Genomic DNA, 14811 nt, shown 5'->3' with positions numbered 1-14811 from the left:
AAACACCGACAGTGTTTTATTAAAAAAGGATAAAAACCACTGTCATAAGTTAGTTTGTTCTATAAAATAGTTGACAAAGGGGCAGGTGGCAAATCGGATCATGTTATGATGATATCGCTGCCCATAGACACTTATAATAATAGAAAAGTGCTTTGCCTGCTTATAAAGAATTGTTACAGTTCTAAGCAGATATAGCCATGAAACAATGTAGGTAGATATTTAAAAAGGAACCTGAAGGCAGTTTCCGTTGTGTGCCTTAAATATCGACTTCAAATAAAAGCAACATTAAAATAACTACATTTAATTACAAAGTAATAAAACTATTATAGTTAATAAATATGTATTATAAAAACATGTTGTACTGAACTTTTAAAATAGATTACATTACTGTATTAAAAAGTGTTCATCGCTTAGTATTTGGTTTTTTAAAGCTTCCTCTATGCAGTCGCTAATAGGCTTGTTGGTTTTGGTGCTCTCCGCCATAGCGATTTGCAGAGTGCGAGGTTCGAGTGTTGTTAATTTCGTTGCAAGGCCAAGTGCTGCGAATACTTTTATAAACGCAGTTGAGCAGCCCGAATCTGTAATACAAAACGAGTTACCCAAAATGTCTTTGTTGCTTAGAGACTTCGATTTTCTTACAAAAACATATTTACTCATTTGTAAGCCATGTTCCTGTAGTAAAAGTAGGGTTAACATGGAAAATCAAGTTTTATAAAATAGATGTTCCTTACTGAATTTTCGTTTTTAAACTTCAGTTCTGTCTTCTGTGTGCTAAAATACCACCTATATTAACTATGAAAAATAAAGTGTATCTATTTTAAATAAACTTAAAACATTCTCTGACAAAAGAAAACGGTTTGGACATCAACGATTTGGCAGCTGTCAAAAGGTAATCATTACTCCGGGTAAACAGAATAATGTTGAATAATGTAGAATGTTTAATGAATATTAATAAAATCTTTCTCACCGTATGTGCCATATTCTCCAGATTTATAGTCGTTTGGGTAGATGTAGTGGTAGTGTGGCCAAAATGTTCTATTTAAGACAAACACAAGATTGCTGTCTGGGGGGAACCTAAAAATAAAAAAATATAAACTTCTATTCCATATAATATAATGGTAGGCGATATAGGATATTTCAAATGCAAAATCTTTTATATTAATTATTTTTATGTACACGAATTTAATAACATTGAATAATATACTGCTAATATAAGTCTGATATGAATGTATAAACGTTAACAATGAAACATCGATGCTGCCCTCCATTGTTGAGTAATGCGAATAAGTATTAGTGTGGGTTAAAATATACTACATGCATTCTAATGTGTGCATTTTTTACTTACTTTTCGCCTTCTTTCAATCCCCATAGTACTACTCCGCTCTCGATGAGCCAAGATGCATGTAACACGAGGCAGTACCGCAAAAAGCCAATGAGAAATATCGCGCTTAATACACTGTCATTCCAATATTCGAGAGGGGCGTTTAATGGAAGGAGCATAAATAATAAACCGTATAGTATCCAGTAAAACCTAGAAAAAAAATGTTATTTCACGTCATAATTAAGGGTATAGAGTAAATTTGTACGTTTTTTGGCCAAATCGTAAACAATAGAGGAAATTGATACACGAGAAACGGGAAGCGGAACTAATTTTACAAGTTGCTCAGATTAAATTTCACTAACATTACTACGATTCTTAGACTACCCATCTATATTGTTGTTGATTAAAATATTTTGAAGCAGGATTTAGGAGTGTATAAAACATAGAATGTTATTCCATCCAAGTACCTTAAAATGTTAGAGAAGTATTTTGATTCTTATGAACTCTGTACTTTAAATGCCTGGCTATGGATTTATTTTATGGCTAAAGGTATATATTATTATATGTAATAACTATAATTACGTGTAATGTTGGTTATTAGTTATTCGAGAGCTGAATTTTCAATTAGCAACTTCATAAAAGTATTATACAATTAAAAACATAATTGGTGATGTTATAACGTTTAGCAGATAATGTTAATGGTGTCAAATGCCTAATGTTGGTAGATTTCAAAAGGATTAAATCGTATTTTATTTATTTTACACTTCTAATTTTTAAAACAATACTCTCGCATGACGTTAACAAACCCTATAAACGGCTTGGATAATTACTTCAATAAACATTTAAACAGACAAATGAAAACGACAGAAAGTATGATAAAATACCTTTTTTGAAACATGACAATCGAGTCCTTCTCTAGGTCTGACATATCTACAGTGTCCTTGAGAGCTAGTTGATAGTCGCTTAGTTTACGCAGCCTTGTAAGGAAATGTGCGTAAATAAATCCATGTTTTGCATTGTAGGGATCTCCATCAGTTTTGAATTGAGCGTGATGTAACCTGTGATACTGGACCCAGTTGTATATTGAACCCTACATAGAAAAGAAAGAATCTTTCGTAATTGTGGTCTGGTAGGATTCTACTGCTTACAACATTTAAATTATTTCATTCACAGTTTAATTAAGTCTGAGGTATAGTAGGCGAAGGTTTTATTGCAATAAACGTATATTTTTAATAAAGGACATGGGGTATAAACGTCATGAACATGTGACATTTAAGAATTAAATAAACACGGAAATTTTTACCCCTTTCCACAAATTATTTCATATACATACATATATGGATTTCGTTCTTGGAATTCTGAATTATGATGAAAGTTTTCAACCTTTATAAATATCAATCGAATCATCGTTTGTATGAAACAATATAACATACAAATAATATAAATAATTAAATAAGCTAAAAATCTTTTATAAAATCCAAAACTAACATCCTCATTACTAATGCGGAAGGCGTTAAGGTAAACCACTTTGTTAGACATTTTGACCTTAATTTTTTTTCACCGTGATATTTCGTAAGTTATTCTGATCGCCAAATTAAGCAATATACAATTAAAATCTAAATGGGCATAATTGTGGACATGGCACATGTACATAGTAAAAGGAATCTTATTTATTTTACTTATAGTTTATATGATCAAAATTAAATATACTATTTTGTCTATAACCTTCGTTGTTTAGTGTTCCATTTGAATTAGATGCTGATAATTAAGTATTCCTGTTTCTAGTTTCCTGCGACGTAACATTGATACTATCGCACGTAAATCGATTAGATTATTAATTAATTTCGGAAAATTCTTAGAATATTTGATGTTGGAAATGTTCCAGTGTAATATCAAAATTTAAGCTGAAGTACCCAAAGGACTAATACGCAATTATTTGTCGTATTGTTATTGTCGTATTTGACATTTAACAATATCCTGAATTCGTGATATAAGGTTTAATTAAGTAATAATTGAATTAAAATTTTCAAAGTTTGGAAAGTTCCCGCCACTTTTATCTCGATTTTACACTAATACAATTTTTCTGTTTCTAATAATTTACTCGCGTTCAATCTCGACTGGTATTGCTAAGGTCGATCTTAGCCAAAAGTCGAGCAACAGTTCTTCATAAATCTGCATATTTTAAAACTAGACCTTCGTTTTGGAGGTAGGAAAAACATGCACTGCGGAATTACCTGTCCAACTAAAGTTTGACACAGCATAAGGAATATTCTGAGTTCAGAGCTTGCTTTATATGTGTTGTGTGCCCATAGTCTATGTGCTCCAACAGTGGCTCCTAGTGTGGCAAATAATGTAAGGACGAGAACTGAAAGAAATTTTATTAGCTGTATTTATCTAAGTTAATCAAACAAAGGAAAACAATAATTCTAAAAGTAGTCTAATCCATCTTAAATGACTTTGATTTTATCTCTTTGTTTACCTTCCAACTCTTCGTTTTAGGCGTGATCCACTTACTGAGCCTGATATAAAAAGAAAACTGTGTGTGGAAGTTATCAGTATTTGCCATCATACTGGGAAGGTCTCAGAAATAATTAGGGTTTATTTTTTAACTTTCAAAAGCTTGCGAACGCTCTACCCACTGACAAGCACTTATAGGCATAAAACATATACAGTGTAAAGTTTTTATAACGTCATTCGTTATAACGAAAATCTCTCGATAACGTAAAAATACAGACATTTGTTCGGTTTAACACAAAACCCATACGTTAATTTACTCTTTATAACGCAACAGACATTCACTATAACTTTATAATATAATAAAAAAATATTTTCATATTAAACCATCAACAACATACTTGTGTAATTGTTTTTATAATCAGCTTACAAAACTAAACTTTAGAGGTGCCGATATTTTTAAGAAATACACCTGATGTCATAAACAGCCGTCTCGTCTTTGTTATTGTTAATTGCATTGACACGTGTGCCATTATTCTTAGATAACATTGCCTGTAGGAAATGTTGGTCTCAGTTACCTAACGCACCACCGTCACCTATCGTGTATTATCAGTCGTAAACATACTTTGAAACTGTCAAGATGGCCAGTAAAAGAAAAGCGTTATGTGTTTAGAATAATATATTAATAGTAATAACATTAGTAATTATTGTAATTGGTTAAATTTGACTTTGTTTTTCTATTCACTCTCTATAACGAAAATTGCGTTGTCCCTAGACATTCGTTAAAAAGAGTTTACACTGTATATAACAAATGTTATGCTATGTTTCCTGTTTTAGGGAAATTTTGTATTATGTATGTTTTCAAGGTTGTACCACATAATTATTCGTGATTCGTACTGAATATTTGATTCATTCATCATTAAGAATTGCGATGTCGATCAGAATATTCGTGGGAAGATTAATTTAATTGCCTATTGATAAGATTTCTCTGGTAATGAAGCGAACGACAGTGGGCTTAGAATGTTAGGAAAATAGATTAAACGAACACTATAAGGTAACACAATCCATATAGCAAAATATAATTAGTAGATAGAGAACTAACATTTAGGCAGAGATAAAAAAGCCAAAAGACCGCACAAATCTGAGAGTAGGATCCATAAAGGGTTGTGGCAACACTGAATTATATTTTATATGTTAGCTTACTATAACCTAAATATAAAATTCGAAGTCCAGACTTAGCGCGATCAACTTCTGTATGTTAAAAACGTTACGGATCACTTACGGGAGTCATGGTTCGCGCTAAGTGTTGACTCTGCATTTTACCTTAAAACTTGTACTTGTACTTACGGAATAATATAGTAAGTAATTTGGCTTCTGTGAAAACGAGCCATACGGCGTATATTGACAGAAAGTGAATATGTATGAAGAAAAGTACTGCAGGCCAGTCAGACTCCCGAGTTTTACTCAATTTGCTAAAATCTGTGTGTTGCTTCGTTTCCGTCATGGTTGCCGCCATAGCTGTAAAAAAATTGTTTAAAATTATTTAAAATTCTATGTTTATAACCGTAATGTAAGAAAAATATTGTTAATTCTAGCGGATTACGTATGAAACTTAATTAACTATGTTATGATAATAAATCTATTACTATGTTAATAATATAAACTATAACGGTGTTTCTAACACATTGGGTAATTAACATGAAGTCTAGGATGACTAAGCAACCTCTACAGACATCTTTCTACAATTTTTAAACGAAAACTAATTGCACGCCTCATTAGCGGAGCGGAGGCAGTGCTCTACTCTCGACATGTCAAAAAACCCAGTCTTTCGAAACTATATTTAATAACATTAAAATCAATCATTCTTGGACGTCCGTCAGTCTGTGTTTATGGATCCATGTATGTGGCAGAGAAATTGGTCGAAAAATATCGTAGCAGAATACTTTTTTTCTTATTATATAAAGTTATACCCTGGGCTGATTCCTACTTAATATTAGCGTTCTAAGTACTGTCGTTTAATTATAATTTGTAAAAAACTTAAATACGATTGTGTATTTGTATATCTATATATACATTTATTTTAGTATATTTTTTCCTCATCTTAGAGTTATGGCGCCACTATATATTTTTTTATTATATTAAGTTAGTAGTAAGTAGTAAAAATAAAAAATAAATAAATGTAAACGAATGATTTTTTTTTAAATGTGAATGACCGCCGCTATGAGGCGTGCACTTTTGGATTTTCCAAACTTTATATTAAGATGCATTCGATAATTCAAAAATAATGTTTAAAATTGAAAAATATTTCTCTGAATTCATGTAATTCAAATATGAAGTAATTAAGTGAACCTACATTTTCCTCCGAATAGTAAAACTTTAAATTCTATATTAAATATGTCATTTTAGAAAAAAAATATTCGTATTAAAGTGTTTCAAGGGTAACACTTTAATACGAATTTTTCAAGGGTCAAAATATCTATTAAGTACTTACTAAATTAACAGTCATCTGAAAGTGTCAATATTATCATTCAAGTAACAAGAATCACTTAAGTCACAACTCACGACATCGTACGTCTACATTTACTCTAGATTTTGTTCCAACTGAACAATGATATTGCACTTGTATTCTCAGAGTAATAAGGCCATTCTGAATCTACTTATATCGATTCAAAAGCAACTACACTTAATTAATGAGTGAAACTGTCACGACGTTACGTGCTTTACATTCAATAACTTGATTTAATCCTGTCAAAGTGTATTCATGAAATGTGTCAAAGGGGTTTATATAAATCGTAATTTGAACACAAGAATTTACAATATACGTTGAAACATCATATTTAAAATATATACCCGCGGGACAGTATCCACATTTCAAGAGTTATTACAATCTATATATAATATAGAATCAATGTCAATTAAAAAATATTTATAATCTCAGTATTAAATTTATATTTTCAATCAGAGTTACCCTAGGTTTATTTTCGGTCTAGCTACTTGCATGCTTTATTTTATTAGAAATAGTTTAATTTAAATACGACACGATTTCTTCTCAAGGATATGATTACCATAAAGCGTTTAAATGAGTTTGAATGTCACTTCCTCACAAGAAGCCTTCAGGCCAAATTTATCTTATATCCAAGTATTTTTATGTGGTATACACATACCCTCAATCATTGCGTAAATGCAATTTTCCTTACGGGGAAAAAAGGTTGAATTTTATAGTCAACAAAAACCTGCATTAGTTGTAATTAATACCATGCTGTGCTGATTTATTATGGTTACCTTACTAAATATAAGCTATATTGAGAGTCGCTTTATCCAATTGAATAAATAACCAATAGGTAAATTATATGATTTATATTAATAATAAGCAAAATAAAATTGCAAATTATAAGTTTAATATGAGGATTATCAATATTGTATATTTAGTATTTTACGTGCGTACTATAAATTTTATTCAAACTATTTAAAGGAAATTTAGCACATTTACCGAACTAACAATAAACTCTCGTTGACTACGACGAGCGAGTGCTGTAAAGTAAAAAACATATCACATTTAAATTAATATCTATATCGACGCTTTACAAACAATGATTATAATTAAATAATAATAATGATTATTATTAATTTAGAGATATGTAGTAAATAGTAGTAATAAATGTTTTGCCCTTAGGCACATTGTAATTTGAGCGGACAGATTGTAACATTGATTGCCTGACAAGGGTTGAAGCCTCGATATTGAATATTGTAGTATTCATTTACCAATCTTATTCAAAGAAAAGTATTTCACTAGTTGTAATATTTAGCAATCGGTTAGTATAATGCAACCTTGGGGGTGTTTCGTTCGATATCGAGAAATAATTACAGTCGAGTTAAAGTGATCGGTATAGTAAACAATGCTGCTCTAACATTGCTCTCAATTTACACATCTTCATTGAAATTCCAAGGTGATTTAATACAATTATCAGTACAATTATTTTAATAAGAAACCGCACGGATCGAGATAAATTAGGCAGAAGGATACTTTCACATTTTTTTATTTCAAGAAATATACGATAGCAATTTCATTCCATCTGCAATAAGTCTCTATTTTACTATAATTGATAGATCTAATAACAAATTCCTTTCTAAGGTTAGTAATTTTATTCGGTGTCGATATTTATACTATTTCCAACCCAGGTATAAACGAGTATACCAGTAATACGTAATTCTAAGTATCATTCAATTCAATACGGTTTTTACATTATAAAATATGCTAACTGAGTTTAATTGAATTTAATATCGGGAAAGGAAATAGGTACGTGTGAACTGTGAGATGTATGACTAGTTGGTTACCCTGACTGGCAGGCAATTGCTTGGAATTAAGATGGACTACCGAGTGAGATTGTATTTGTGTACAAAATACTGCTGGAGAATATTAAATCTATATATTAATGCTACTTTGTGACTATCAGATTTAGATCCACAGGCAAAAAGTTAATTAAGTAATATAATTCATAATTTAACTCGCCTTTGCGATTGTCTTAAAAAATTTAGTTTGACTACATCATTGGAATAAACTAATGTTTTTAAGAATGTAAAAAATGTATAAAATGTCGACAAACTTTAAATAATTATATAATAAAGAATAATAATTTTAAAATTTTTGTTTGCCAGGAAAAAAACACTACAGGTTACGCAATACCTATGAAACTTAAATTAAAAGACAAGCTAAAAGCTTTATTAATTAAACCTTATTCTATTGTTTATTATTTTATAGACGGTGGTACCAACACTAGGACATTCATGTGTTGTGGGGGAACAGCTCAGTCAGAAAAAAATCTTATTATATCTAGTAAAAAAAACAAATAAAATCTACAATTTTGATAAATTTGAGTTTGCGTGAATAAGCATGTGAAAATGGCACCCTTTGTCATAGACTGTATCGCCTAAAACCACCACTACTAATCGAGTTCCGGTAGCAAGCATTTTATCATTTCCAGTAGTTTGTATCTCGATAATTAAAAACACTTCGAAATTAGCCATATATGTATATAGTTTTATTTGTAAATGAAGGTTATACTAAACTAATAAGAGGGATTTTAAAATTATGATAATTCAAAGGTCAATGAATAATAAAGTATTGTATGTTAATTGCTAATGAAATTACTGTTCTTTGATAATCCGTAGTCCAGAATTATATTCAATGACTGCATGACATTGTTAGTTCCTACATAACTATTTTGAAAAGTAGTAATTATCTTTACAGTACTGTATAGGTACTTGCAAATGGGTATTGGTGGTTTTAAGTATACTATAAATATATATATATATCAGTAGCGCTACTACCTTTCTAGGTCTGGGCATCAGATTTCTGTATCTGTGTCATGATCATTTGTCAATCTAATAGGCAAGTAGGTGATCAGCTTCCTGTGCCTGACACGCCGTCGACGTTTTCGGTCTAAGGCATACCGGTTTTAAAGGAGCGAATGTCAAATGCGCACATAGAAAGAAAGTCAGTTGATGCACAGCCAGGGATAGAACCTACGACCTCAAGGATGAGATTCTACTGAAGCCACTTGGCCAACACTCTCAAATGGTCAAAAGTCAAAAATCATTTATTCATATAGGTAACACAATGTACACTTCTGAACGTCAAAAAAGAAATATATTCAAATTCTTCAATTTCACATTACTGCCAGTTCTCAAATCAAGGGCGTAGGACGGAAGTGAAGAACTGACAAAAAACTCTCCGCCACTCTTTTTAATCGATAAAATATATGTATATATATAGAGGTGTGAGGTGAAGAAGAAGGGATCCTTTGGACTACTACAACGATTATAAACTTTTCAAACTCTGAAAGATAAGGGAAAATCTACGTATATATCAAAATCAATACGTGGTCGTGAGTCGTGGCTTCTATTTTGTTGACAAGATGTCGTGCTTACACATGTAAAACCTAATGAATTGTTAGTACGAATTTCGTAAAATGAGAAATAGGTACAGTTTGGCAAATGCACGAGAAACGTGAAACATTTTCAGAAAGGTATTTTTCGACGAGTTTTTCGCTAATTCTCTGTTGGAAAAATTCTCTCATATTCAATTCAGAATATGAGAGAATTTTTCCAACAATTTTTCCGTCAGTTACAAATCAATTTATTATTCTTGAAACAGAAATTATTCTACCGATCTATATAGCAAATAGGCTACGCTCTGAGTATTCCTTGTTGTATGTATGTTTTCCTAAAGAATACCGATCGGTGTCAGAAAATGACCCACATTTAATTATTATATAAAGCTAAAATGCGTTAAGTCTCAATTTTTTCGTTATAATATCTCCTGTATTATTGGAAGGACGACTTAAACAAAAACAAAAAAATGCTTGACTTATACGTTAAAGAAACAAGAAGACACGATTAATATATCGACGTAGGAAAGCATATTTGCTGTAAGTAGACAAAATACCTAAAGTGACTTTTTACTGCCATTAGAATCAGAAAAAAAACCCGCATCGAATGTCCCGGGTCCTGTGTTTCTACGATGAAAAAAAAATTACATACGCCGTTGAAAACGCCCGTACTTATATTTTTTTTAGCAAGATTAAATGCTGTATGTAGACCAAAATCTAGTCATTTTAGACAATTTGTACTTACAGCAAAAGAAAAACTGCATTTTTTTCTTTACAAATACTTACTTCTTCCCATTTAAAAACTTAACGCTACTTACAGCATTTCTGCGGCGTGTGATTTTTACATTTGTTTACTTACAGCAGTTTTTTTTTTACCATTTACGACATTTTATTTCAACCAAACATTACATTACCAAATGATCCACTGCATTTCTAGATCTAATCATAATTATAAACTAATCTTACATCTTGAATTGCAATTGAAAGTACCCAAATACGTAAATTTACTGCATACAGCATATTTACCGCCTGTAAATTGATAATATTTCCGCGCGTATATTTTTCTTCCTTAGTTACAGCGTTTTAAAGGTTTGTGATTTAAAAAACTGTTTGCTGTAACTAGCCAAACACGTACTTATAGTAACTTTGGATAAAAAGTTTACATTGCAAATGGTGACTGGCAGTTAAATAAATATATGTTTCAAAAATGGTAGCAATATCATGGATAGGTTCGACACTATTAATTTTTTTCCGAAATTAATTAAGTTTTTTGGCTCTGGTGAACAATTGCAATATGTCTACTTACAGCAAATATGCTTTCCTACGTCGATATATCGGGCCACCTATAACAATTAAACTAATATATTGAATAGGTTGGTTAAATGTGCAATTCAATGAGCATATGGGGGGTCAAATTTCATTTAGATCAGCGGTTTAATGGGTTTTTGTAATACTGTAACGTAATATGTTTATGAAACATTTGTTTATTTTAATTACATTTCAATTGGATTGAAATAAGCAGTAATGCATTAAAATTTTGGTTTTTATTTGTTACCATTTTGAACAATTAGAGAGTTGTATCTTTGTTTTACGATTAATAAAACATAATTTTATAATTTATTAGAAAATACGTATGCTTAATTAATAATTAACTTTACTGCATGAATATTATAATATAACAAATGATATACCAGCAATTTTATTTACCACTACCGGAAATTATATTTCAAATAAATATTCAGAGTGACCTTTAAAAAATACATATAAAATAAATGGTAGAACAAATGATAACAATTTGAAACAACTGCCGCAATGATGCTCAAAAAGACGTTACATTTTAGCAAACATAGTAATTTTCTATGTAATAGACAAGAAGCTAAGAACTTATATCGTAAAATTTTACTTTAACTTGTAAAAAAAATTAGTTAATGAGATTTATAAAATATAGCTAAGATAGTCCAAAGTAATGCCTCACTTTAATATTTTCTCAAGCGTCAACGAGTCACAGCGCAAATTAATAAAAGCATTTTGTTTAAGACGCCTTATATTCTAAATATGAAACATAATATTACGAAATAGGTGTATTTAATACTCACAATGTCGCTGTGTGTTGAAGCGATTACCTTCTGTTGTAAAAGCAATTCGATGACTGGCAATTTGAAACATTTTCATTTTACATATTCATGATACCATTTAGGGTTCAATAACACAAGTTATTAAGAATTATAATTGGCGATTTTTAATATTAATTTAGTGTGCAATTAAGTGCAAGCTGCTTTTAACCTAATTTGTATGAGTTAGAAATATTAAAGTTTGAGATAAATCAATAAAAGTATTTACTAAATAACTTACCTGGATAGCACAATGAGAATGTGTACCTATGCTTTAATCCACAAAGACGAATGCGCAGACAAAATTTAATCGCACATATATTAAAACTTCATAAAGAATTATAATGCATAAAATTTTTATTGTTAGATAAAAATATTATTTAAAAGGCAAAAAATATTAAGGATAACACAAAATCTACACGTCAGCTGTGCATGAATAAAACTTACGTAATACGATGTTGTTTTTAAGTGAATGTTAATTATTATAATATAACATTTATTTGCGGAAGGCCAAGTTCAGTGGAATAAATAGTCCATTTCAGTAAACTTAGGAAGTGTGTGTATAGTCTTTAAAAAAATAAACTAACGAGCTAGTGAGTGACTGTGAAGTTAAGCCATATTTAGTTCTAGCGCAGACTAAACTACAGCTTTGGTGCGAAATAAATCATCTATAACTGCGTGCATTTGATGTTATAATTTAATATTTTGCTGAAAATGCTGTTCTTTTAACTTATATTATTGTTATTGAAGATTTTGACGGTATATTATTCAATCCGTTGTATTTAATTTATTTATAAAATTGTACGCGATCAGCTTTTTGTGCCGAACACACGTCGTTGGTATTTGTATGACATTTACAAATCTACAAGGCTTTCACGCCATGTTTTCCTGTACCGTAAGACTTGCAAGTATTTTGCGGCGTAAAAAACAGATGCACACAGTTGCGGTTTGAATATACGACCTTCACAGTTGTGAGTCAGTTAACACTATACAACTTGACGTCCATGACTTTACATATTTTAATATTTTTACGTTAGTTGTGTTACCTAAATAGTTTTAATTAGTTAAACCTAAACCAAATGTTAGCAATCATCGCACACTTGAAGCCGAAATGAGCCCTTTGGTTTTTCCCAAACTCATAAATTGTAGTATACCTTACTTTCTCGTTTCCGATAATGTTTAATAGGTTGATTACACTTATATTCTTTATAGGTAAAAGAAGTGTCATATAGAAGAACCCTTAAATATCCTTAAAAAACTGACTTGACGTCAGTTGTTTGTTAATCCAGCGTCGCAACCCCACTACCCCTAGTTTTATGTTAGTTATAAGCTCATGTTTTAAACGATCAATGCCAGTTCATACCCAGCTTTAAACGAAGAGTTTAATTTAACATACATTTGAACATCCCTCCAACAACCCACACCGAACTTAACTCGTTGAAGACTATTTTGCTATAATTTACATAATGGATTTTAAATTGTAAAGTTTTTATTTCATAGTATCCCGTCAGTTTATTAACAAGATCTAATTTCTAAGAAGGAAAATGCATAGGAGTACCGCGTAAACAATTACTATAAAAAAATTACAAAACGAAAAATAATACTTACTTTTTTTTAAATACAAATTAATTTGTTCTTGTTATGGCATGATTCACATTATTTTTACACAATATAAAGTATCAAGCTTAGTGATAATAGTAGATTATTAATAAAATAAACATATTTTATTAACTACATACTACATAATATAATTTTTCTAAGGAAATTGACAAAACTATCTGTGCAAATGATAGGTGTGTTCCAAACAAGGTTACTTAATTATGTATTACAATTGTACTGTAAAATCTAAGGAAGGAAGAAGTATAAGAAACTACTATACCTTGTAGGTTTTTTCACAGAGGGCTCATCTGATGCCTTTGTGGAACCGCCTTCTATGTATCAGCCGTTTATATTAATGTCAAAACTCAAACTCAAAATATCTTTATTCAAATGGGTAACCAAGTACACTTTTGAATCGTCAAGTTAAATTAATCGTAAATTTACATTTACTACCAGTTCGCAAGTCAAGGGCGTAGAGCGGGTAAGAAGAACTGGCAAGAAACTCTCCGCCACTCTTTTTAATCGCCAAGTATTGTCATACAAATTGTTTGAACTGGAGCAATTCAATCCCAAGGATTAGGATCATTTAAGTAGTCCTCAAATTTATAAAAAGCTTTGTTGATTAATTTTCGTTTAACGAGGGCTTTGAATTTATTTAGTGATAATTCTCTAATTTCGCTTGGGAGCTTGTTGTAAAAACGAATACAATTTCCATATTATAAGGAGTGGTTTATCTTTTGGAGCCTGGTTGGTCGTACACTCAAATTAGTTCTATTTCGCGTATTATACTGGTGAAAGTCACCATTTGTTTTAAAATCGTTTATATTTTTTTGGACATACAACAAGGCTTCAAGAATATATTGACCAGATAGTGTCATAATATTTAATTCCTTAAACTTTTTCCGTACCGACTCCCTCGGAGAAACACAACGGCGCGAGATGATAAAAGAAATATTATAATATTAATTATAATATTTCTTTTATCATCTCGCGCCTACCTACAACAAGCATTTAGAAAGCATGTCTAGCAAGCATCTGTCTTTCGAGCTCGCCTTTTATTGAAATAACATGTGATAACGAGGTTTATTTAACTATTAATAAGTGCATAATGTCGTTTGGAAAACTTTAACAATTTAACTTTCAAAATGAGTTCAAAGTAATGGCCTGCATATATTCGGCGCGTTAAATAATATATTAAATTGAACAAAATAAACGAAGAATTAAAAGTGCTGGTTAGTGTCGTCGGGGTAGAAACATATATGCTTGTATGATCTTTGTGCACCGCAATTTCCTGAAGATTCATCGATTAGAACCGCAACGCTACTAAACCGCGGAACGCCACGTTTTTCTTTTGCGCCGGCAACATATTGGGTCTATAACCGAGTTTTTGCAGGATCTTAACATGTGGATCACATGTTGTTTCGGGGCTAGCGGGACG

At 30.9% G+C, this 14811-nt stretch overlaps 1 protein-coding gene across 3 annotated transcripts; it reads right to left on the bottom strand.

Annotated features, from left to right (window-relative positions):
• Positions 1-285: 285 nt before the first annotated feature.
• LOC125052397 (acyl-CoA Delta-9 desaturase) lies at positions 286-12213 on the bottom strand. 3 transcript variants are annotated; one of them, XM_047653217.1, is made up of 7 exons: positions 12016-12213; positions 5123-5293; positions 3556-3686; positions 2206-2411; positions 1346-1531; positions 968-1074; positions 286-578 (listed from the first exon to the last, which is right to left on the bottom strand). In XM_047653217.1, exons 2-7 carry the CDS (start codon positions 5289-5291, stop codon positions 385-387), a joined length of 993 nt encoding a protein of 330 aa, XP_047509173.1. In that variant the 5' UTR covers positions 5292-5293; positions 12016-12213; the 3' UTR covers positions 286-384. The 3 variants fall into 3 exon arrangements, with proteins under 3 accessions (XP_047509173.1, XP_047509172.1, XP_047509174.1); XM_047653216.1 differs by lacking the exon at positions 12016-12213 and adding an exon at positions 11760-11812; XM_047653218.1 differs by lacking the exon at positions 12016-12213 and adding an exon at positions 6267-6484.
• Between the last annotated feature and the right edge of the window lie 2598 nt (positions 12214-14811).

The sequence above is a fragment of the Pieris napi genome, chromosome 9 (assembly GCF_905475465.1).
Source record: "Pieris napi chromosome 9, ilPieNapi1.2, whole genome shotgun sequence".
NCBI lineage: Eukaryota > Metazoa > Arthropoda > Insecta > Lepidoptera > Pieridae > Pieris > Pieris napi.
Note: the sequence above shows the minus strand (reverse complement) of the source record. Positions and strands in the feature narration are given on the sequence as shown.